This window comes from Phalacrocorax aristotelis, chromosome 1, assembly GCF_949628215.1.
Source record: "Phalacrocorax aristotelis chromosome 1, bGulAri2.1, whole genome shotgun sequence".
NCBI lineage: Eukaryota > Metazoa > Chordata > Aves > Suliformes > Phalacrocoracidae > Phalacrocorax > Phalacrocorax aristotelis.
In genome coordinates, this window is record NC_134276.1 from 205,022,827 (window position 1) to 205,048,380 (window position 25,554).

Here is a 25,554-nt window from a genome sequence, read left to right on the forward strand (position 1 = left end):
AATTCTGTACTTTAGAAAGAGTGAAACTGAAATACAGACTACCTAGATAAGCAGCTGTGCAGCAGAGAAGTACTGACTTGCAACGATCAGAGACTACGTGTCAGTAATGGCATACGTTTTGTTTTGGATCTATTAATTCACAGCATTTGTGTATCGAAGGGTGACTGTTACGCTTTACTCTGATGATAAGATTCCATCTAGGGTGTGGGATAAAAAAAATTACACACTTGTGTGAGGACACTTGAGAGTCTCTCATGATTTCAAAACATCTCAATAGCATTGCTCTATGATGGAAGCATTTAAAAACAGCTCTTTCTAGACCAGAAGATGACTGAACACACTGTAACAAGTTTTCAAGTATTTTTAGAAAAGGGGACAATGGTTATTTGTTTCTGTCAGCTATCAAAGGGTAAGAGATCAACTTCAATTATAAAAAAGATTATGTTTGAAAAGCTTATTTTTAGGTTGGAGAACATGGATGGGGACATCTAGAATCTCCATTGCTGAGATTAAGAAAACATATCTCTCTCTGATAGACTACGCTGTTCTAGGTGTAAGTTCTGTTGAAAGAGGAAGGTAAATTCTTAAGTGTCTGACCTAACCTTTATTTTTCTTTGTTAAATACAGAAGCAGAAAAAACTTGATCTACAAAAAGTGGCAAAACATTAAGTGATTTTAATGTAATTTGCTTATTACAAAATGAACAGTGGCTTTGGAACAGTGGGAAGGAGAAAGGGAAGTTCACTGTCAATATAGTTGTTGTCAGGGTTCTGACTGGGAATCATGCCATCTTCTATTTCTGCCTTAATTGCATTCCTGAGGTGTTAAAACTAACTATGTAGAGAAATTAGATACATGTAGCTTTACCCTGGTATTGATCAGGGGTATTGTATTGTTGCATTTTCAAGCCTGCATTTTTCTTGCAGTTGTAGCTATTTGCAAAGTTGCCTACTGAAAATAAGTATCTCTTGAATTACAGAAAGGGAAGAGTGTACTATTTTATTAAGAGTGGGTATGTTAAAAAGATGAAACATCTGATAACAGTTTAGGTAATACAGCTGTCTTATATGGTATAAGGTGGAAAACTTTTTCTAACCTTTACATCTGGTGCTTTTTTTACTTTCTCTATGATGCAGTGTTCAGGAAGTTTTAGTAGTCTCATTTTAGTGTATAAAGTGTTTTCTACTATGTTTTATATTAATCGGTGAAGCTTCCTTCAGGTTTTTTACAACGATGTTTGTATGTATTCCATTTCATTTTGAATTAACGCTGCATTGTTGACTAAAACTGTACAGGGCTAACTCAACAGAAGCACTTATTCCAATGACATCCCAGTTGCAGAGGAAAAGGAGCAAAGCTCTCCAATCAAAGCAGGCTCGAGGGCTGCTACAGAACAGGAAGCCTTTGTAAAAATGTGGATGATACTGCTCTTGTAGACCTTATAAAAAAAAGATGAGGATGTTGAGCTGTAGTTGCAGCAAATCTTTGACTCATAATAAAATACTTTGAAAAATACATATGCTTTCCTTAAAGTGACAATTTTAAAGCAAGATAAAAAAATATTTTTTTTTTCAAGTTTGGAAACTTTGCATGGTTGTGGTTAACTGCACGGCAGTTTGGCTACATGGAATACATGTATTAAGCGTATGATAATGTGATTTTAGAACATATTCTGTGCAGGTGAAAAAACATAGGCTGGGTAACTTCAATATGCAGCTCTCATTGGAAATACCGATTTTGTAGAAAGCCAGTAACAGTTTGGTATTGTTTTTATTTAATATTTTCTAAGATTTGGCTGCACCCATTTAGCAGGTATCAGATTAATAAATGTAAATGCCTAAACTCTAATTCCTAAACCTTCAATGCACCATTCTATAGAGTTATTTATTCAACAGCTGTAAATATTTAAAGTAACAAAAGTTCTTTGATATTGAGAAGAATATTTCAGTTGACTTAATTGGATGAGTGAAAGTGTTCACACATGAAAGTTTTCATGTTTTAAACTATTCCTCCCCGTTTGTGTACAGGTACCAGTGGTACAGTGGTTTCTCAGTACTAATTAAGCTATTGCTTTTATCTTGCTTGTAAACGAAATCTGTTATGCCCTCTATATTTAATACATTGCATTCTCTTTTGTAGGAACTGATTTGTGCCTAGTCATATGGTAGTAGCCAGCAATTTTTGGTTGGTTTTTTTGGTTGGTTGGTGGGGTTTTTTTTAGCATAGCATTCTTAAGATCAGATATTTTCATCAGGTCAGTCTGTTTATTTTTTTAAAAAAATCACTATTGTGTTAGTATTCTCACAACTTGCTCTTTCACTTCTCTATCGGGGTGGTGCAATAAAGATGCCAGTTTCCAAGCAAACTGGGGAGAGTCACTGCAGAGCGTAAAGAAAATGGAGTCTTCACTATATTGGTCCTGAATCATGGTGACGTCTTCATTGTTCATGTTCTTTTTTAAGTTTGCTGCAAATGCCAGGGCTCTAAGCAGAATATCTCTGTTTATACAGGTGTCAAAAAGTAACAGTATCGATGGCACCTAGGATAATAAAGAAATAATCCATCCTTAATCACCTGCAGTAAGTACATGTAACTAAATTTAACTTAAAAAAAAAAGGGGGGGGGAGGGGGAAAGCTGCACCTACCCCCCTAAAACAGAAACCCTATGAAATACCAGACCTCGGTATGCTGTGAAAGCATGCTAGAAACTGCACAGCATGCACATTTCTGCTTCAGAAAAGACTGGCTTGTGCATTACAGGCCAATAAATGCTTTGTACTTTCAGTCTCCAAAATGTGGCTGTCTGGAAAATTCCCATTTGGAAGAGAGGGTCTGCTTTCCTTCTCAGTAGTGTTGCTTTTGCCCTCTGCACTGATCTGAATGGTATGTTACCACCTCTGATAAACAAGAAAGGGATACACTTTTAACAGAGAACTGAATATTTAGCTACCCTAATCTTGTTTTAATAATGATAAGCCAACAAAATCTAGACTAGCTTTGCTCATGGCATGTAGCTCAAAAATAAAAGCTGCTGCATGTTTTAAGAAACTTCATTTGGGGAGGGGGAGGAGAATGCAGGACCACTCTAGTCCCCAACTCTTTGTTGTGGTGTGAGGAAAGGATATGACCAAAATAAACCTGTATGCCAAGGCCAGCAACAGCAAATGTCCAGTGAAGTTCTCCACGAAGATGTAAGTAAATGCACAGGGAAAGTTCACTTGTAGGCCTGAGACACAACAGTTTTATGGCTGCATTTGAGTAAAGGGGTGGGGATTGCAGTGGCACTTGGTCATCTTGGGTACAGTATGTTAGCTATAGAAACAGCTGTTGAGAATGATCATTTACAGTACTGATTGTATCTGATGTTTGTACCTGGTCTTCAATCTATGTACTGACTGCGTGTCTGGAAATGAGGCTTTGGGATTGGTTTTGAAACTTATCGGGGTACCTTATATATGTTACATACAAAAGTCCACAGTACTACCCAGTTGGTGGAAAGGGAAGGTGGGAACAGGCTTCTGCAAGTTGCCACTGATTATGTGGAACAGTACATAGGAAGTATGGCCAACTGTCTTCAAGGGCACAGGCCCTGTGACTCTCCCTCTCCAAGTACGGTGTCTATATTACACTACGCTCTGGAAGAAAGCTAGCCTTTGAAAGAATGTACACTTCTAGCTACTGATTTTTAACCAGGTACTGCCTAGAATTTTACTCTGGAGTTGCATACATACTTCTAACACATTAGATTTCTTCTAATGCATGCACGTATCTACACACACGTATAAATGCTAAAAATGTAATGAAAGAGCAAGAACCTTACTTGAGCTCTGAGAAGATGTCTTGTCATGGCTGGATTTGCAGACAAATTCACAAGTACTTTCAAAACTTGAATCTGAAATGAGGAACACACAAGTTCATTGCAAGCTCCAAAACAGTAAGTACAGCAGAAACGGGCATCAATAATGTCAGTGCTGACTTGGAGAGGAAAAGGTCAACTAACATCTTGAGTTGTGCACTCCAGTCTTTGGTGTAGGAAAAGCCAGAGCTTGTGGAGTCACTAGCATGTATGTACTAAGTATAGATATTTTAGAAGCAAGTTCAGTTTACCTTAAACATCAAAATAAGGCAATATCTGTATACAACTCGCAGTAGGCAGAATACAGAACAATTTTTAAATATACAGATGTACTGTATTTAAAATGTGATCATACAGAAATAGCATTAAAAAATACACCTTTGTACTTTCCTGGACCTTGTGACACTAATCTTTTAACTAAACACTAAGAAAAGACCAAATGCTGTTTATTGTACTTAAGTAAAATAGGTCTGCTAAGTTTAGTGGAAATTTGTGTTTTCGAAAACTAGTTTCAATCTGTTAAGAGCAACCGAGTACAGTGCTATTGATGGCACTGTGATGTCTTGTAAAAACACTCAATTTGGTGCCCATTTGAAGCTTTTCTCTTCTTTCAACATTACAGTAACTACAAAAGAGCACAATTTCCCATTGTAGTCACTAGCACTGCAAGAGATGCAATAAGCACAAGGGACCACAAATCTGTAACTGCAGTTATCACTGCTTGGCATGTTTCCCTAGAGAGATTCATGCATCAGTAAAGCCTTTCACAGGCAGATCCTCCTTGCTCTGTGATGCAGCAGCAATGTTCAGCAAGCAGAAGAGAATTCTGGAGTTGCTACAGCAAAGGCCTAGGACAATAGCAGTGCAAACATCACTGGCCTGGTGGAGTTCTAGCCTGATGGTCCAATATCCCTTCCTCACCTCTTTCTGAATTTATATTGAGAAAGTAATACAGATCCATATTTTTACATATTTTATGCACTACCTGCTATCATTAATGAATATTTGATTTTCTAAGCACAGCCTAAACTATTTTAGAGAAACAGGAAAAAGGAGGTGAGCTTCATAAATGGTTTGTAACCATACGCTACCCAGTACCTGTGTCCTTTCAGTCCCTTCTGAAAGCAAATGAAGAAAGCATGGAATTGAGTTTATCATCTTATGGTGGTAGTCACTGGTAACAGACATATTTGTCAACAGCCTGAGCCCAGCTAGCTGTAGATCAGAGTTCTGGGGAGCTGACTCAATGTTCCTACAGACTTGAGTAATATATACCTGGGGGGAAAAGAGAAGGAGATAGAAAGAGAAGACATTTTTTGATACAAGCAGATCTTCTATTCACAAATAGTATTGATGGCCCAGCCACAGTGGCGTAAATACCTCTTGAACACTGCTGGCTGAATACGTAACCTGATCGATGTTCCTGGAAACAAGTACTTTTTTGTTCTGTTTTGAATATATTCAAACACTCTATTGGCATAATAGAAGCAGAGGTTACAGAGTTATGCTCACTAACCTTCCTGACACATAAATTGCTCTGGAAACCCAAATTGCTTTGACTCCATCTCAGAAGTAGCACATTTGCTTTAAGGAGTTATTTAAAAAAAACCAAACACAAAAAAACCTTACAGCAACTGACATTGTCTTAGATGTAGAGAATAAACTAAGGACAAGTCTTGGAACGAAAACTTTTCTTCCAACCATGTGGCCCATTCATTGTAGTACTCAGGAACAGTGATGACAACTGACATGAGCAACTATTTTGTACCAAATTTTCTTCTGGATGTCAGGGTACAACAAATCTTGGAGAACTAACTGAGAAAAAAATTACTTTGCCTTTACCAAAAGAGTTCTACCTATATGCCTATATAAATACCTGCTGTTGGCAAGCACTACTTTAAAAAAAGTTGCTTAGTGCTAAAGATGCTGCAAATTACCACGTACAGTCAAACTGCCTTTTTATCAAGCTAATGAAAAAAAGTAGTAAAAATCTTCAAATCTGCGTCAGCTCACTGCTCGGACACTTCTTGAGCTATTGATTAATCTGATCATTTCAAAAGTGGCTGCTCTTTTGATGGTTGGTCCTTTCACATCCGTACCATCTACTCTTGTTATCATTATTACAGACTCTTAAGATTAAAGTATCACCCTGAAAAATTGGTCTCGTACAAACGCAGGGGATCAATTACTGTTTTTTCTCCCTTGCCTAAGTCATGCTGAGTTCAGCCTGCAATCCTATTAAACAACCACTGCTGATGTTCTAGACATGTTTGGAAATCATCTTGCCTCTGATAATTTCACTATAAATTTAGCAGCACTATCTGTGTTTAATAGCATTTGGTAGAAACTGAGCACAAACTGCCTGGCTTCCTAACTGCTTTTTACAAAAAAAAGTGTCTGTGATGCAGCGCCTTTTTAAGTTATCCTTTCAGCCTTGGGATGCACAGATCATCTAGGTCTGTCTGCTCACTCTTATGTCCAACCTCAAAACATTTTGGCATCCTGACTTGTATTTGACAAATAGGCTGAAAGCCCTGGACTCTCTTCAGTGTCTCGATTACTTTGATTTTTCCCTTTAAGAAACTTACCTGTATCTCTTCCTGATTTTTAATATTCATACTCAAATTATTAAGTGCATTTAGTGCTTTTTCTTTAACTTTGGGAACACAGTCTGACAGCATCCCTCCAATAACAGAAAGACCATCCAAATTGCAGATTATATCCTGAAATATAAAACAAGATATTTAATAAAATTATTAAAAAATTAAATGCTGAAGGCTTTCCTCCTTTCCATTTTAATTTCCATTTTAATGCACATGGAATGTGTGAATGAAGGCTTCTGGAGCAGACTACTCTGTTAGCAGGTATTGCTTTATTGCTTCCACTGAAATTAAGAATAGTCCTGTTTAGGGCCAAAGTATTATTTGCCATTACTTGACAATGGCGCACCACCTTTACTTTTAAAATTTGGCCTCCAAGGCATGCTTAAAGCATTTTAGATTATAAAGAATCAAAGGTAATTATTGCATAATCAGTTTATAGAATAGCTGAACTGGGTCACAGTACCTAAAACTCCTGACTGAACAGAACACAATTTCAAGATGCAGCTTTATATTGTTATGAGCGGAAGTTCTAAAACTTTATCTTTCTTTCCATTGCACTTGATTTTTTTAAAAAATCTTTTCTCACTTAGACTCTAACCATCAACAAAAACCCAATGTACTGTTTTCAAGAAAATGAAAAATGGGGCCATGGGCCTTGGGATTCAGTTACATACTGTTCTGAGAGATTTATATTAAGGAAACAGCTTTGAGAAGCTGGAATAGGCAGCTGTTGTAAGTACCATACTAAAAGGAAAAGGAAAAAAAAAAAAAAGGATCCTGGAGGTTAAACCTTTACACAGGCATAAAAATCTGCATCCAGCTCAAAGTTTTTCTGTTTAAATTATCTCAGTAAATTTCAGATCTGAGCCTGAAAGTATGTAACCCTTCTCCAGTTCAACCCTTTCACTAACATTACATAACTGTAAGCAAGAAAAGATATATTTACAGCACTTTGAACATACAGAACTCTGTACAGACTTTAAGTTGCACAAACATTAAGCTTAGATAAATTTTGTGAGGCTGGTAAATTATTTGGGCTAGCAGAAATTAAAGCATAAACATAAGATGGATTTTAGAACACAAGGTGTAGTAGCTGTCAGTCCTGTGTCAGCACCCCTTCCTCAGCAAAACAGCACCTCTCCGCACTGACTGGTATTGAAACACTGTTGTTTTCTACAGAACAATACTCACTTGATTTACAGAGAAGGCAGCACTGTTGCTGAGAGTGATTAAAGCTTGCTCTTGAATTAATGGATCATCTGTGGCCTGGAGCAAATGAATAAGTTTCTGCAGAGCATCCGCATCCATGGTATGGGCTGCCACTGGAGGACTGTTCTCTGTCAGTGTTTAAAAATGAAATACTTGATACCAAGTTTGAGACATTTCACTTAGTTACCACTTAACGTTTTATACAGAGCTGAGGCTTAGCTCTCAGTTTTAGGACACACTGTTTTTAAGTTTGATTGTACCCAGCCATTGTATGGCAAAAAGATTGTGTTTTACAACGGCCAGACTGCAGTCCTTTTACCCCGAGTCCTCCGACTACCTCATTTCCAAGAAGAAAATACAAGGAATACATAATAAGAGCTTGGGGTACGTTACTATTTGGTTAACCAACGACAAACATCCCCTTCAAAATTATTAGGAATATTCACCCAACATGGTAACCTTTTTCCCTGAAATCCATTGCCTGAAATGAAGCGTGGAAATCTATCTGGATGCTGTAGGAAAAGAAAACAAAACTGCCGACTCTCAGACTACTGCTTCCAGAAATTATAATAATGTTTTGCTGGTACCTTTGACAAACTAACAGCCACAATGTTAAGAACAGCATCATGCGGCCAACTGAGGAAAGCTGTTTCTGAGTCAGAATGATGTTATGGAGTACCTGGCTTTCATAAAAGGGTGACACAAATACCATCCAAGACTATTTTTGGCCTGGTTGGAGGCAGAACTATTTAGCTAGCTGAATAGCCTAAAGACCTAATCTGTGACTACTGGACTGGTCATAGATGACTCAAAATTACTTTTGAGAAGCTAACCAGTCCTTTATAATTCCACCTGTTTGCTGCCACCAGCCAAATGCCACAGTATTCTTTGGGGGGTGGGGGTGGGGAGGGGTGTCGAAGTTAATTATGATAATCCAAGGGCTTGAAAACCAAAATTGCTTTCTATCTTGCTCTCACCGTCACCTGAACTCTCTTTAGCTTTGACGGACGGGAACATAAATAACTGTCATAGAATAATAGTAAATCGGCCCATTAAGTAAATAGACTCATTGGACATATGATTTAGGGGCCTTAAAACCGCAACAGGCTTTTTTTTAAAAATGAAACCTGCTCTAGAGCCATTTAGAACCGCCGGAGGGCTCCGGCCCGGCCGCCTCGGGGGCAGCGGGAGCAGCTGCCCCTCGCAGGCCACAGGCGGCCGCGGCCGCGCTCCAGAAGGGCTGGAGACCCCCCAGCGGGGGCTGGAATCCGCCTCGGGCCCCGCCGCTGCCGTGCTGGGCCTCCCCCGCCTTCCCTCGGCATGCAGCCTCCCCGCCCGCGCCTCACCTGCGGGCGGGCCCGGGGCGGCCCCGGCCGCGGCGCGCTGCCCCCGCCGCCATCGCGCCGCCGCCAGCCGCCATAGGCAGTAGCAGGCGCCCGCCCCGAGCAGCACCACCGCCGCTCTCACCGCCGCCCCCCTCCGCTCCCCCATTTCGGCTGCCCGCGGAAGCCCCCGCCCCATCCGGCGCCGCTCCGCGCCTGCCTCTTCCCGCCGGCAGCCGGGCCCTGGTGAGGGACGGCAGGGGGTGCCGAGCCCGGCGCCGCTGTGCCCGGCACGGGGGCGGGGGTTCCTCGGCCCGCCGGGGCGCAGCCCAGCGCGAACCTACCTGGCGACGACGCCGTGCAGTTCTGCTGATAAAGGGCAGAAATAGCCCGCGTCCCTAAGGCAGCCTGGGCAGCTGCGCCCGCTCCCAGCCGGGCTTCCCCTTCGGGAGGGCTGCACATACATACGCATTCAACTGTGTGAATACCTTGTAGCGTCTCGGTGGGGTGTGCTAGCTTTGTGGAGCTACCACCTAGCACCCATCTTTGCGCAAAAATGAATAAGGCACCTGCACTCTGTGTGTAGTTTGGCGTTTTGCACACTGGGTGAACGAACCTGCTTTTTGGGAAGACTGCCCTTTCGGGCACCTGCGGTCTGCAAACATGCCGGGCCTCGGCAGTGTGCGCTGGTGGCGGCAGCAAACAGCGGCAGCGCTTGGCTTGGCCAAAAACCAGGGTAGGGTGGATAGCTGAAGTGTGGGCAAGGACATCCACAGGAGGGACACAAAAATGATCCGAGGGCTGGAGCACCTCTCCTACGAGGACAGGCTGAGAGAGTTGGGGTTGTTCAGCCTGGAGAAGAGAAGGCTGCGGGGAGACCTTATTGCGGCCTTCCAGTGCTTAAAGAGGGACTATAGGAAAGATGGGGACAACTTCTTTGGGAAGGCCTGTTGTGACAGGACAAGGATTAATGGTTTTAAACTAAAGGAGGGTAGATTTAGACTGGATATAAGGAAGACATTTTTTACAATGAGGGTGGTGAAACACTGGGACAGGTTGCCCAGAGAGGTGGTAGGTGCCCCATCCCTGGAAACATTTAAGGTCAGGTTGCACGGGGCTCTGAGCAACCTGATCTAGTTGGAGATGTCCCTGCTCAGTGCAGGGGCTTGGACTAGGTGGCTTCTAAAGGTCGCTTCCAACCTAAACCATTCTATGATCCCATGATCCCGGCGGTGCAGGGCTGGGGGGGCTCCCTGGGACCCCTCAGCAGTAACCGGCGGGTGCTCTTCTCTGCCTCGCCGAACGTGCGAGTCCTTCCACCGCTCCGTGCCCGCCCGGCGGGGGCGCGGGAGCCGGCCGGGGCGGGAGCTGCCCGGGGAGCCGGGCCCGGGCGCCTGCCCCCGCCGGCCGCAGGAGCGGGGGCGGCGGCACCTCGGCCCGGGCGGCTGCGGGCCGCGGGCCCGTTGCTACGCGACGGCCGCCGTAGCCGGGCCCGTTGCCGCCATGGCGTCCGTCCGGGCCGCCAGCCCCGAGCTCCGAGATTACTTCAGCCGCCACAACCTCCTCGGCGTCTACGAGGTAACGGCGGCAGAGCCCGCGAAGGCGGCACCGCCGTCCGTCGCTACAGCGAGCGGAGGGAACCGCCACCTCCCGGGCCCCCGTCACCAGGCCGGCCGTCCAGCTGGCCGGCAGCCGGCTCCCCGCCGCCTGGAGCCGGGGGACCGCGGGCTCCCTCGGGAGCATCCGTGGGAGGGAGGCGACCCGCCCCCGCCCCGCGAAGGGCCTCCCTCTGCCCTCAGCCGCGCCCCGGTATCGGCTCGCTGGGTCCCTCAGCGGTGCCGGGGCGTTTCACACCCCTAACGCTGTCGTCTGTTGGTGCGGGGCGCGTCTTTGTTCTCATTTCGGTAATAGCTTGCTTCAAGCAATTGATGAAAACTTTAGAAACCAGATGGAACAAGGTAATTCTGCTTCTTAATCCGCATTTAAACGATGACTGAAATGAAGGCAGGCGAGTGAACTGCTCCGGCACCTTCCCTAGGTTTGCTCAAGTCCTTCAGTTCTGATCACAGAAGTACCTCTAGATCTCATCCGGACATCTCCCTCCTTCCTGAGCGCTGCGGGTACAATCTGTCGTTTTTAATGGCCTGTCAAAGGTAGAGGTGGTGGTGGGCCACGTTTCACATATTGGTGCATTAGTTATTTATTAGCCCAAGAGTAAATAAACTTCCACGAAACGTTAGAGTGTAACACTGTCACAACGTGAAGGACTTGGCGGTGGGGAGACAGAGTTGGTGGGTTTGCCTTTAGGATTCTTACCTGATTTTCTAAATTTCTTTAGTTTCCTCCCTGTTTATCTCTGTCATATTCACCTCTGCCTGTTTCAAAATCTGCGGCAGCTGCTTTTCAATTTCCTTGAAACAAAGACAGGCACAGTGCACAAATACAAGTTTAAGGCACATCCCGATACTTTTAAACTACCAAAAATAGGCCCCATTTGCAAGCAGCTATTACAGCCAGGATTTCTATGGAAACACCAATACAGAAATCTTGAGCCAATTAGAATAATTATAGAGCCGCACTGCCACGCAGACTGAGTACCTCTCCTGGCAGCCTGTCTCTTGATCATTCTCTGGTTTTTTTAAGTGCAGAAAAACAAAAGGTAAGATGTATCTTCACGAGGTGTATTTCTTGATTCAGCACTTCAAAAATAACTCATATTTACATTTCCAAGCAAAAGTTATAAATGCCTGTATAGCAACAGTGGCATTAAATTAATAAGCTAAAGATGAAACAGTTAAGGTTAAGATTAAAGGGAGTTTCTTAAAAGAAAACCAGTTAAAAATTAGCCTGTGTAAGATTTTTTTTTCCTTGTTTCTTAGAGGTTGGCGTTTGCTGATATCTAGACATATTTTTTATTTCATTTGATTAGATTTTAATTTCTTTATGAAATTACAGTATGCTTGGTGTGAAGATAAATGAGATGATACTGGTCCCTGTATTAAGGAATATCAAAGCTAAGCCGAGACCTATGAACATTTATACACATTTTCTCAAAAGTAAGGATATAGAGTCCTAAAATGGTCATTTGCTTAAGTCTTTTTATGATTGGGTTGTGGTTTGGACATGGTCCAAACACAGCTGGAATCCAAATCATTGTGTCCAAATAATTCGGGATTCCCTGCTGCGTCTGAGTCTTTCATTCCTGTCTGATTTCTCTCTTTCAGTTCCCATCCTGTACTTCAAAACAGCATCCATAAAAAGTCAGGCAAACTGTAATCCTGCAAACACTCTGCGTATGATGACTTTCACTGCTGTTAGTATCCATATTCTTACAATGTTAAAATTAATTATGGATGCAGAGCTAGCTTAAGATTTTTCTGCTGTATGACCCAAATGAGTTTTGCCTAACGTGGTAGGAACAGGAATGGGGTTATGGCTGGAAGAGAGAAGCCTTTGAGAGAAGCGGGCTTTCTACTCTGGGTTAGCGGTAGGCTGAAACTCATGGCCAGTCCTGGCCTCATTATGTGTTTTGCACACCCACCTCTTTTCCTCCTCTCCATCTCACAGGAATAGCAGCAGCAGACCAGACTTTCTGGGTTTCCAGAAGAGACAAAACTGAGAAGTGTTTTGTCACTGTTTTGCGTCAGTTTTGTTATCAGTGTTAATTGGCTGCTTTGGGCTGCTGCCCGCCTTGCTCTAACTCCTCCTGGGGATGGCAGGCTTTTACTGTCTTTGCAAAATGCATCTGGTTTTAGGGTATAGTCTCTTACTGAGGGTAGACATGAAATAATATTTCATATTTATAACACTGCATTGGCATTTAAGCAAGGTGTTGTGGAACAGCTAAAATGTATAAGCAGTAATGTAATTTGAATATACAGCGAATGGCACATCTTCAGCACTGGGAGCACGAGGCTGGGAAATAACACACATTTGTAGCAACAAATCAAGACAACAAAATTTGTATTTTTCTTAGTAAATTTTTTTTGTATATTGATCTCATACTACTTCTTGTAATAGTTGTCATCATCGTAATTCTTAGAAACAGGTAATGACTCAGGACATTGTGCTAGGTGCTGTACATTTATCAAAAGATGTTCCCTGCCCGAGTGCCTCATAAGCTGATGCGAATCAGCAAATGGACATAAGAAGCACAAATGGGCATGAAAAACACAAAGACACAGTGAGATTTTTATGGGTGAGCAGGGAAAGGCAGTAGTCACAATACATCAAAACCAACCATGGTCAAGGGCTTTTATTCAAGCTTCACAGAAAAGAGAGTCTTTGTGGAACCTATTTGGTTCATGTTTTGATATTTCACAGGAAAACATACAGTCCTTTGATTTTAGTAGATGCTTCTGGAAAAGCACTGCACATTATGCGGGTTTGCAAGAAAACAACAGGAGTTTTTAACAAAACTACATCAGGCATCTACTGATTCTGGATAGCTTATGGGGTTTGGGAGAATCATTAAGGTTACAGCTTGTTATATCTCTAATAAATTACTATTGGGTAGTTAATTTAGGTGTTGATTTGTCCGGGAATAGGAGTAAGGAAAAATGATGAAAATATACCACTGTTAAGATTTTTTGGTAAAAATGGGTGTGTTGTGTTTAGATTACCTGATTTTTGAGGCATAGAACTTAGATCTTGAAACCTTTTGCTTTTGAAAACTTTATAGACAAGACATGGATGTTTCTTCATCCTGTTAGGGAATATTTTTTAGGTCACAGCTAATCATCATCATCCATGCCACCCAGTCATGCTGTCTATTTGATGTTGGAAATTAATGGAAGTTACTGTTTAGAAGACCACTGTTAACATCAACAAAACTATTGCTCTGTGTACTGAGGTCATTTCAATGATGAAAAAATGTTATAGCTGAAGAGTCTGAAAAATTTGTTGGATATCAGTATCAAATATTTTATTTTATTCACACGAATATGCTGGTTCTCAGGAGCTCTCTTTCACACATGAATAAGGAATAAGAATATACATATATGTAGGTATGCATGTATTTTTAACAGTTCCTAAATACACACAAGAAGGGAGGCTAAAAATGGTTCTTCCGTTACTGAGCTTTAAACTGAATGCTTCATGATTTTAAGACTTTTCCTCTGTGAACTTTTAAACAACAGATGGGCTTTCTCAGATTGATGAATAGAAGCAGTTCATATAAAAGCCGACCTAAATATTTAATTCTAGCCCGATAACTTAGTTGCACTGTAGCAGTTCTGTTGATTTTTTTTTTTTAATACTTGCTTGGTAGTTGGTTAGTTGGGGGTTGTGATGAAATGTGACTAATGATCACTTGGTGTGTGAGTGCACTTTTAGTTGTTTAATGTTATGAATAAATAAAATTTATAGGCTGAGAAAAATTGTAGGTGGACTCTTTTCCGACTGCTGAGACTCTTGTAGAAGTCTAATAGAAATAGCCAGACTTGTACAGATTCAGCTTAATTGTTTTGGCTTTTACACCTGGCCCAAGCATCACTGAAGAGTGCCTGAATGAGGACTGTAATACCAGGTGTTACAATTCCTTCCTTATTTAAGTTTTATAAAGGAATTCTCAAATGTTAACCAGAGGCCTTGCACTCCAGTATATGGTTGTACAGTTTGGAATTCCTATGCTGGAGACCTTTCAGAACATCCAAAGGAAAAAGAAGTTGTTTGTGTTTGTTTGAAACGGGGGGTGGGGTGGGGGTAATAAAACTTGAAATAATAAGAAATGGCATTAATGTGGCAGACACATACGAGCTTAATCCAGCAGAGGGAGTAGCCGACCAATGTTGGGATTGGCTTTGGGAAATCTGTCCATAGGAAAATTTGTGATGAAAGCCACTTAGATGCCTGTGAATTATTTAAAATTACATTATTTTTCAGGACTTAAAATGATAAGTGATGGTTTTATATTTTCTTAAGATTGTCAACCATCAAGCTATACCTTGCAAATTACATTTTTGTTAATAAGATTGAGGAGGTGCCAAGGCTGGAATCAGAGTGTTCATTAGTGTTACAAATACTCAAAAAGTCTGAACTGAAGACAGTTGCCTTTTGTTGTGTCTGTGCATAAGGAAATATTTTTCTTTGCATTTTCATATTGATCTTAACTTAGAATCAAAGAATCATGGAATCATAGAATGGTTTGGGTTGGAAGGAACCATCAAAGTTTGTCTAGTCCAGCCCCCCTGCCATGGCCAGGGACATCTTTCACTAGATCACGTTACTCAAAGTCCTGTCCAGCCTGACTTTGAACACTTCCAATGACAGGGCACCCACAACTTCTGTTCAACAACCTTCAGACATCCCTTCCAATTTACATTATTGCCTGATTCTGTTTCTACATAGCATACTGATTAGCATGTGGAAGGCCTCTCTAGCGTGCAGAAGTTCCCAGGCTGCTCCCTGTACCCGCCTGCCTTGTTCTCTGCCTCTGCAGACTGAGGGCCCACTTCACAGCATGCCTTTTCTTGCCTCTGTGTTGCGTGTGGCTTTGCTCTGTATCCATATCATGGCTTTGATTCAGAACCTTCCTCTTTTCCCTTGTCCTCCCACCATGCTTCCTGAAAAGGATTCAAGTACAGGCTCCACATTAATTTAATAATTGCAAGAGGCCATGTCTTGAAAAAAAAAGTACTATTGCATCATTTGAGTTTGTACAGTGAGTAAACCATTATATTCTTGTATTGTCTCGATCCATCAAACATGTAGCAGTTGCTTCAGATATTTCCTTGTTTTAAAATTTAGTTCTATATCTATATAGATCGGTGATATTACAGTAATAGCAAGTCAGAATCAATATGGATGTTAGAAAATGAAGAAAGTATTTCTACCCACAGAGTGCATAGGTGAAAGGCCATAGTCTGGGAAAATTAAACATAAGTGGATGGTGAGATTGCATACTCAGAATTCTGGTGATGAGCTTACAGAAGCCACAGCAGACTCTGAATGGCAAAATTCAGACATCCAGCTGCACTGTGGAGAGTGGTGGTAGTGAAAAGTGGGCAGAGGCAAAGAAAAACAGGTCTCTAAGTGTCAGGGTTGGAAGAAAATCTAAAAACTCAGATGTTGTTTTTGTGATGACTAATAAAAACTAGTTTCTTTATAACAGACAGAAATATAAGCAAGAGAGCGTGTCCCAGGACAGCATCTTTTGCATTAATATAGATTAACATCTAGTTAAAGATACACAGTCATCTTTTGAAATTTTTACGAGGCACAAAAACTTCTAGTTTATAGTTTCCAATAAATATTCACTTAAATAACCGCAATTTGCCTATATACTTTTACAACATACTTTGGACATTCTTGCTGTATGTGAGCTCACAATCCAAAAATAAATGATCTATGTCCTCTAGGTGAAGACGGCTAAAGGACAAATAAGAAAAATGGTTCATTAGTTATTGTGCATTATTATTATAAGATAGTCATGATAACAAAGTAGTGTGGTAAAGTGTGATAGCAAAGTAGTGTGATTACAAAGTAATGTGATAACACAATCCTGAAAAGCAGATATTTTTTTAAACTGCATTTTGTTTTCAGTACTGGCCATGCTTCCCATTCAACACACTCTTTACTACACAGGATTAATCTTGTTTTAAATTCTGGTTTTCATTAAGTAAACAAGATTATCCAGTCTTCTCTATATTCTTTCTTTAATGCACATTAAAAGCAATTAAATTCTTCATCAGAATTGTTAAAGAAATACCACACATTTTATTACTATCCTAAACCCAGTGCTTTGAAGTCTAGCAATTGAAATACACTGATACATACAATATTATCTTTAAAAATTGAATGAAAGGGAAGGTAAGTGATAAAAAGAAATGCCTCTATTTTACAGTAGTTTAAAAGATTCTGGTAAATTTTTGTTTATTTTAACAGTTTTATATCTAGATACTACTTTGTTTTAACACAAAGGCATTAATTTGCAGTTTCTTTTTGCAGGTGCTGCTTTGTGGTATAATTGTTATTCATCCAGAAGATCCACTTACATTTTTAGAAGAAAAGCTCAGAGAAATAATGGAAAAGGGATTAGATGCTGTCTTATGGTACATTTTAAATGTTTGTGTGTGTGCTATGTGGTTTTTAATACTGAACTTGAACTTTTGAAACATGCTAACAGCACAGCATCTACTGTGTAGACTGCAAGTTAAATGTTAATATTGCTTTTTTGCAAATATCAATGGCATATATTGCAACTACAGTAAGACAATATCTTGTAAAAACACAGAAAATATTTTTCTTTTGATATCTATGGAGTTTTTTTGCCTACAGAATATCTGATGAATATAACCTTTGCTGAATGAACCTCTTTGTTAAATTAATATATTAAACCCTTACTTTTGTGGCAATCAAAACTGAGGTAGTGTTACTCATTATAATGTCATTGCTGTCCATGGTACATTTACCTATGTGAACCAAGGATGCGTCCTTCAATGACTGAATCATTAATTGTAGTTTTTCTCATTTTTAATCTTCTCTGTGTGTTCTTTCACCCTTTGAAGTCATCACAACGTGAGATAAAAAAGACTTAGGATTTAGTTCTGTTTCCACTGGGATCTTAGAGAATACTGTGATTGACTTAAATGGGAGCAGGCTTTGGTCTTTAATATATGTGCAACTTCTATAGGCTAAAAGTGCCATCTGAATTTTTAAAAATAAGTTTCACAGCAAGTGCTTTCTCTTGTTAGTGCTTTTTACCCACTGTTAGAAAAAAAAGCCCTTGATTAATTTATAGTTAGTCGGTACCTGACAAAAGAGAGAAAGTGTGTATGTGTATTCTTAGCTTATTGTGCAGGAAACAAGATGCAGGGTTTTGCCCTGGTCTTGAATATTGTGAGATCATATGTTCTTGCCTTATTCTAAAGCATTTTCATTACTGTTGGTGCAGCTCCTGTAAAAGTTACTTCCTCTCCTGCTTTAACTTGCACATATAATTAAGTGATTTCATGGTTCAGGTATGTTTCAGAAAAGCTGGGTTTTGTAAATACGCCATCTTTGAGGTTTATAAAGTCTGGTCCACTGAAGGTTTTGAATATCAGGAAGAAAACTTCAGCTGGGGCAGGGAGAAGAGCAACAAGCTGTAATGGTATTTGCATTGACATGAATCCCTAAGAAGATGGAGTACCCTCTTTTTTTTACTCGCTGGACAATCCAAGAATGTAGTTTCATTTGTAGCTGTCACAGGTGTGCAATAATCAAGCCTGATGTCTTAGGATATCATCAGGATTAAGCTGCAAGAAAACTTTAAATATTGAGAAGAACTTCTGCTGAGATCATAGTGTAAGGGAATAAGAAGGTAAGAAAAAAGAACAACAAAACTTCATAACAATAAGGATGTCTGGAAGCAAAAACTCTACTGGGGAGTGAAAGAACTTCATACAGGAAGGAGGTGGAAAGTGTTAATTCAATATGAATTAAATTGTGTGTTACGATTAAAGTCTATACAATATTATTTTTTAGAGTTCAGGTTAAGTAGGTGTGCTGTCACTGGTACAACTTTTTAGTAAGAGACTGTTCAGCTGAGATACTGAGCTCTGTATAATGCCTCATTGTTGTCAGAAAATTGCCGTGTTCATCACAGGATTAGAACTGACCTCAAAAGACGCTACTGATCTATTTAGACAGGAGCTAGAAAAACCTAGAGAATGAGAGTTGGAAAAAAGAGGGAAGAGAATATAATGGACAAAGTTGTGGTTAATGCCAGGAAAATAGGCATCTTTTGCAATGTGAAGAAGCTGTCATTTCAAAGGACTAGCCAGGGAGGTACTTACCTCCTTTCATATTCTGTACAATTGTCACTTCTGACTGAAGTAGGAGGTGCATAATAAATCCTTAATCTTTGGACCCGCTCAAGCAGAGACCTCCGGAGGTGTCTGGGCCCCCAGACACTCTGGATGCACTCATAGACTGACGTAGGTACATTGTGGTAGCACGTAGGGTCATTACAGTGGGTGATGCAGATTTGTGCCTTTATGGTGTCCTTTCCCTGGGGTTCTCCATGGGATAACACAGTTCCTCATATCATGGGGTACACAAACAGCCTGAACCATAATGATGAGATTTTATTATTTTACATTATTTATTATGTCTTTCCTAGAAGTTGAAACTGACTTGATTTCTCTTTCGATTTTGGCTCTCTTAGATACTTTTTATTTCCATATTTTTCATGGAAGCATAATGCAGCATAGTCTTTTCTGATTTATTTGGCTCTTGTAGTGTGTCTGTTTTTTTTTTTTTTTGTAATGAAAACAAAACAGCATACCTACCTCAACATGGCATGGCCTATCTGCAACAGCAGCAAACATTGCTCCATCTACTGAAAATTTTAAATGGCTGTTCAGTCAATATTAAGATGAGAAACAAAATAGTATAATCTGATAGGAAATGTCCGAGACAGATACTACATGGAATGTATCAAACATAGATGTACACAGTATTTCAACATAGCTCTAAGAGTCACAATAAAACATGATAATCTGTTTTCATATTTTGCAAACACATTTAAAAAATGGCTGCTGTAGGTATTTGTAATGAAAGTGATATAGGTCGTAATCTTTTAATAAAAACATTATAATACCATAACATGTAACTATAATCTATTTGGTACAGAGAAAAGATGCATTTTCTTTTGGGGATGCTAATATGGTTAATATAATTTACTTCTCTTTTAAAGGTCTATGTGTATTGATCTGTCTTTACACCCAAAATTAAAGAAGATTTCAGAAACTTACCTGAACACTCTTTTCGGACTAGATGGTGAACAACTGGTAAAAATCATTGAACATTTGCATTAACTATATGCTGTGAACAAATCTTCTAATACAGAATACTCATATTCTCTTTTTAAAGTTTTGTCATGTTACTCTTCTATAGCTAATGTGAGGAATATGATACTTTGCAATTCTTTCTGTTGATACTGATTTGCATCCAAAAACTAACGTCATCAGAGGTGATCATAACACTGAGGTGTATGGTAGGGAACAAGTAGTTCCTGATTCATATTTGGTCATAATTTTAAATAGAGTTCCACATGAATATGAATCAGTTTCAATAACATATTTTTCTATGCATTATTTAGTTTTACTTAGGCTGATTCCTAAAATTACACTTAAACCGATAAATTTTCAAAGTGCTATCAATGCTAATAATAGTTGCAGTTGAATGCAGTATTAATGTGCTTAAAACAATAAGGAGGTAAACATTTTGGTTTTACTGATCAAAAAAAGTCACCTTAGAGAAGAAAAACTGTTATTTAAACCATTCAGAGAAGGAGAAAGTTGCTGTTTGACCATGTGAGGAAGCAGTCTGAGCAATTTTGTCAGGAAGCTGGCATGCCATGTGACCAGATTTTTTTCTTAGTCACCTCTGTATAACTGTGCTCAATTTTGTCTTCTCTCAGTACATTGTACTGAGTGTTTAATGCAATTTCATTTTGGCTGTTTCCTCTTTTACCAACCACTCAAATATTATATTAATCAGTCTGAAAGTGGAATGGTTGATTTATACAGTATATGTATAAATATACAAATATGTTGCCATCAAATCCTCTCATAGATTTTCTTAGGAGTAAGAACAATAAATGAGATATAAAAATAGTATTTTCTAAGGCCCAATTGCTCTTTGCACATTCAAAGGACCATATTTTCTTTTACAGGGACATTCTTAGCCTGTAGTCCTACACAATTTTGATTTAGTACAAGTTCAAAGAGGTTTATTAAAATACCTATGAATTAGAAGTGTGTGATGAATGGTTTACATAGTAATGGGTCATGAAAAGATTTTTGCAAAGAGTAACTAAAGTATTTGTTTAGTATGCTTAATTGCTGGATACAGCTGATCAATAAAAGAGCAGATATGAGGGGTAAAAACTGCATTTCAGTTATTGAGCTTTACCTCAAGCATGCATATTTGTTCTGTTTCATATGCTAATTTAGGTTTCCCTTTAACTTCTGTGTGTAAAACAGAGGTTTAATTTGGTAGTAAAGTACTTCTCACTATACACAGAAAATTACACTTGAAGATATGTCTCTTTAAAATAGATACTTTAATTTGCAGCAATGCACATGGAAAAGAAAAAATTTAATATTTTTGTCTGATTTTTAAATATTCATAATACAGACCTGTTTTGTGTACTAATGTCATAAATAATTTGTTTAGGTGACTGAAGAATTATGTACCAAAGCATGGGACTTTTACAGCAGAAACTTAATGAAGCTGTATTTTGGGTAAGTATATGCATTTTATATATGCCTCAGGAATATCTTAGGGAAAATCTTTTACCAAACCAATATTTATGTAGTTCCTTTGAGGGAGGAAGGAGTTTTCATTTTAATAGAACAATGTGAAGAAAGGTTAGAAACTTACATTTGGCTTTATTTTTCTTCAGTGATGTTATTCTATGTTAAAACTAGTCAGTTCTGAGTTTCTCCCTGTTCCAGACTTGAACAAAGTCCTTTGACATTTCTGTACTTTAATGAGCTCTGTTTGCCAGGAATATGTTAGTATACACAGGAAAAAAAGGATAATTTGCACTTGGGTCTGAAAGTAAAAGATCTGGGTTCTCCTCTGCGCTTTCTTTGGTTTCCTTTATGCTTGGGATTAGGTAACATACTTTACGTAATCCAACTTCTCCTTTTAAAAATGGGGATAATATGTATATATGTTTTAAAATATGATAATCACAATGAACAAACATGTTCACTGATTTCTTTGTTATAAGCATGTGTCCCAAAATGTAATGATCCTCCATTTAGAGTAGATAAGTTTGGGCTATTTTGTTATGAAAAGCATACAATGCTAATTACGTAGGAGGTACAACTCTGTTAGGAACACTGGTGTAAATCCTTACTAAGAATCACAGGATTGGTAGGTAGGTGAAGATGGTAGTGGTCAATGGCTCAATGTCCAGATGGAGACCAGTGATGAGTGGTGTCCCTCAGGGGTCTGTACTGGAACTGGTACTATTTAGTATCTTCATCAATGACACAGACAGCGGGATCGAGTGCACCCTCAGCAAGTCTGCAGATGACACCAAGCTGAGCGGTGCAGTTGACACACCAGAAGGACGGGATGTCATCCAGAGAGACCTGGACAAGCTGGAGAGACAAGCCTGTGAGAACCTCATGAGGTTCAACAAGGCCAAGTGCAAGGTCCTGCACCCGATACCAATACAGGCTGTGGGATGAAGGGAATGAGAGCAGCCCTGCAGAGAAGGACTTGGGGGTACTGGTGAACAAAAACCTGGACATGAGTCAGCAATGTGTGCTTGCAGCCCAGAAGGTCAACTGTATCCTGGGCTGCATCACAAGAAGTAGGTCGAGGGAGGTTATTCTGCCCCTCTGCTCCGCTGTGGTGAGACCCCACCTGCAGTGCTGTGTCCAGCTCTGGGGTCCTCAACTCAGAAAAGACATGGACGTATTGGAGCGGGTCCAGAGGAGGCCACAAAAATGATCCAAGGGCTGGAGCACCTCTCCTACGAGGACAGGCTGAGAGAGTTGGGGTTGTCCAGCCTGGAGAAGAGAAGGCTGCAGGGAGACCTTATTGTGGCCTTCCAGTACTTGAAGGGGGACTATAGGAAAGATGGGGCAGCCTCTTTGGGAAGGCCTGTTGTGACAGGACAAGGATTAATGGTTTTAAACTAAAGGAGGGTAGATTTAGACTGGATATAAGGAAGACATTTTTTACAATGAGGGTGGTGAAACACTGGGACAGGTTGCCCAGAGAGGTGGTAGGTGCCCCATCCCTGGAAACATTTAAGGTCAGGTTGGACGGGGCTCTGAGCAACCTGATCTAGTTGAAGATGTCCCTGCTCAGTGCAGGGGGGTTGGACTAGGTGGCTTCTAAAGGTCGCTTCCAACCCCCACCATGATTCTATGATTTCCAAGCTATACTGTGGTTAGCTGGGGTGAATATTTGTCTAGGCTGTTTTTATTCATCTTAAAATCGCAGGTGTTGGAGACATGACAGTCTCTGCAGGCAGTTTATTCTAATGCTTCATAATTCTTTCTACTAGAAATATTTTCCTAATACCTAAGTCTTGCTTGCTGCAAGAGAAACCCATTTTTTTTCTTTTTGTCTTATACACCAGAGACATGGAAGATTATTCCTTTGTCCTTTACAACAGCATTTTGAAAATTGTCTGAACTAACAGTTTTGTTTAATTTTCACAGAAGTTGGACTGGAACACTAGAATGTTCCATTTATAATTGCTCCCAACTATATGAAATGAAATTCTTTTTTTTTGTTTATTATTTGAAATGAGAGATTTTAGTAAATTAAAATAGTAATATAAAGTCTAATTTATTCAGTAGTCTTTCCAGCAAATCAGAATCAGAGAGATAGTATATTTTGATATATCAGCAACATATGATTAATTTGAAATACATTTTTTGTTCTGAACCTAATTATTTCTTATTACTTAGCTTAGAAGAGAAATAGTATTTTTAAAGGGTAAAATTGTTAAGATATAAATTGAATTTGTATTCTATTATATTAATTTTATTTGTATTGCCAAGAAATTTTAAATAGCGCTTAGGTAAATGCATGCATCTAGCACTTCTAAGTTATTTTGTATAAACACTCAAATGTTTTTCCATAAATACAGATCTGTACACTGAAGTATAGCTGACAGCAGCAGGCATATATGATGATGGAATAGAGCAAGTTTTTATTGCTCAATACTGTAGAATAGTAAGAACAAGTAGAAATTTTGTTAAAATGAGTGAATGAATTACTACTGAAAATTTTATCAATGCATATATTATTTAAATGACAAGTAATGAACATCAGTTCTATTCAGAAATTTATATTGTTGAGCTTGACTGCTTTCTATTTTACAGTAAATTGCAGAGTTTTATAGTTTTTACTTCACTCAGGTTGGGAACCATATTAAATTACTCATTCTATTTTAAAATTCAGAGGATGGATAAAATATAATCTGCTGAGAAAGGACAAGAGAAAAAAGGCAAAGCAGAAGATGGATCTAGCAGTCATCCATTATAATATCCAAATATTAAGAGTAATTATACAGAAGTGGAGCATGTGGGTGCAGATTCACAAGGAAAAAATTACATGTAAGTCTATATAGCTGCTTTGCATAAGACAAAAAATACATGTTATATAAAAGAAAATTATGCTGTATAAATTAAATATGCTTGCTCCAACAGTTTATCTAGCTATCTTTTTTGCAGGATGCCATTCATTGGTTGACCCGTGGCAACCTGGTACCATGAATACTGTGAGAGGCAGTTCCCTATATTCTTTGCTAGGACAGATGGTGCTGGTAATCTTCTCTAAAGACTGTGCAGTGATGCTGATGCAAAGCAGGCCTGGGAGGTGTTAGGGAAATGGAGTGTATGTCAGAAGTACACGGTAGAGTGAGTTGGGATGCTTTTCTGGGAGATGAAGAGTAAAGTGATAGGGATAAACAGGAGGGATCACAGAGTTGGAGTCTTGGCTTCCGTTAGAGGGAATGCATGGTGAGAGGTGAGGAAGGAGTGAAGATCAAAATAAAATTCAAAAAGTCAGAAGACAGAAAAAATAAATACTTTGTTCATTATGTCTGAGACTCTGTGTTCCTGTGGGTGTAGGTTTTTTTAAATGTCTCCATACAGCAGCAGCTGTGAACATAGACTTTGTTAACCTGAGTCTACCCAGACAGAAGTTTCATAAAAGTAAAGAATGGGCCAAAAGCATTACCTATAGCTTTGAGTTTGAGCTCAGGAGGTTATGTATGACTCAGACATTGCTCTTACAGAGCTAGACGCCCAAGCTGTTGTCTCACTCCCCTAGGCAGTTTTCAGAGACTTCCCGTTCTTTTTTATTACTTACTGTTATATTCTCTTCTAAATTTTACTTTCAGCCAAGACAACTTTTGTTAATCTTAAATTCAGAGAAGCAGAGGAGGAGACACCTGGAAGGCACAGTTACACAATGTATTTCCTTCCATGACAAAGCTGGCATATGGAGAAGCGCCATTCAGTCATTCTTGGCTGTGTGACTCTGTTTCTTGACTCTTGTTAGTACCAGTGTAACTGTTTGTGGGATTGCACTGTATATAATGTTGCTGGAATGATTGAGAGTTAAAAAAAAAGAAAAAAAGGCTTTTTTTTCTTAAATAAAATATGATGACTTTGGGGATCTGCTTATCATAGAATTGTACTATGAACAAACCCATGAAGGAACGATCTGTGGAAAAACTTCAAGAACAGAGCGTTGCAAAAAAGAATTAAAGGGGCAGGACAGTGGGCTGTTAGATCCTGATTGATGAAAGTCAGAGCAAATTAATGTAGATGCAGTTTAGACTTTTCTTGCAATCCTGCGAGTTTTTGCCTTCCTCCCTGTGTCTTTTGGGCAATGAAAATGTGGCATTATTTTGTAGGCATTAGCTTTGCAAATATTTCTAGTTTCTGTACCTGACTGGTTTTAGAGACTACAAAGTTGTTAAAGTTTGTAATTAAAGTGTGAAGTGTACACTTATTATAAGTGTATAATTAAGTAATATCACACAATATGTTTCCTAGAACACATAGTGTTTGAGCATGACTCAGGTAACAGAAAA

At 39.6% G+C, this 25,554-nt stretch overlaps 2 protein-coding genes across 3 annotated transcripts in view; one reads left to right on the forward strand and one right to left on the reverse strand.

Moving 5' to 3' along the window:
- Positions 1 to 655: 655 nt before the first annotated feature.
- On the reverse strand, positions 656 to 9,467 carry ARMC10 (armadillo repeat containing 10). Of its 2 annotated transcripts, none has more exons than XM_075081448.1 (6): positions 9,335 to 9,467; positions 7,651 to 7,796; positions 6,445 to 6,579; positions 4,955 to 5,131; positions 3,821 to 3,892; positions 656 to 2,539 (listed from the first exon to the last, which is right to left on the reverse strand). In XM_075081448.1, the coding sequence occupies exons 1-6, from the start codon at positions 9,450 to 9,452 to the stop codon at positions 2,285 to 2,287; spliced, it is 903 nt and encodes a 300-aa protein (XP_074937549.1). In that variant the 5' UTR covers positions 9,453 to 9,467; the 3' UTR covers positions 656 to 2,284. The 2 variants fall into 2 exon arrangements, with proteins under 2 accessions (XP_074937549.1, XP_074937548.1); XM_075081447.1 differs by lacking the exon at positions 9,335 to 9,467 and adding an exon at positions 9,015 to 9,183.
- Positions 9,468 to 10,449: 982 nt separating this feature from the next.
- FBXL13 (F-box and leucine rich repeat protein 13) overlaps positions 10,450 to 25,554 on the forward strand; it is a 93,204-nt gene continuing 78,099 nt past the window's right edge. Inside the window, 5 exon segments of the mRNA XM_075092549.1 lie at positions 10,450 to 10,568; positions 16,938 to 17,041; positions 19,669 to 19,762; positions 21,153 to 21,220; positions 23,913 to 24,067. Coding sequence (XP_074948650.1) covers positions 10,494 to 10,568; positions 16,938 to 17,041; positions 19,669 to 19,762; positions 21,153 to 21,220; positions 23,913 to 24,067 — 496 coding nt within the window. The 5' untranslated portion in view covers positions 10,450 to 10,493.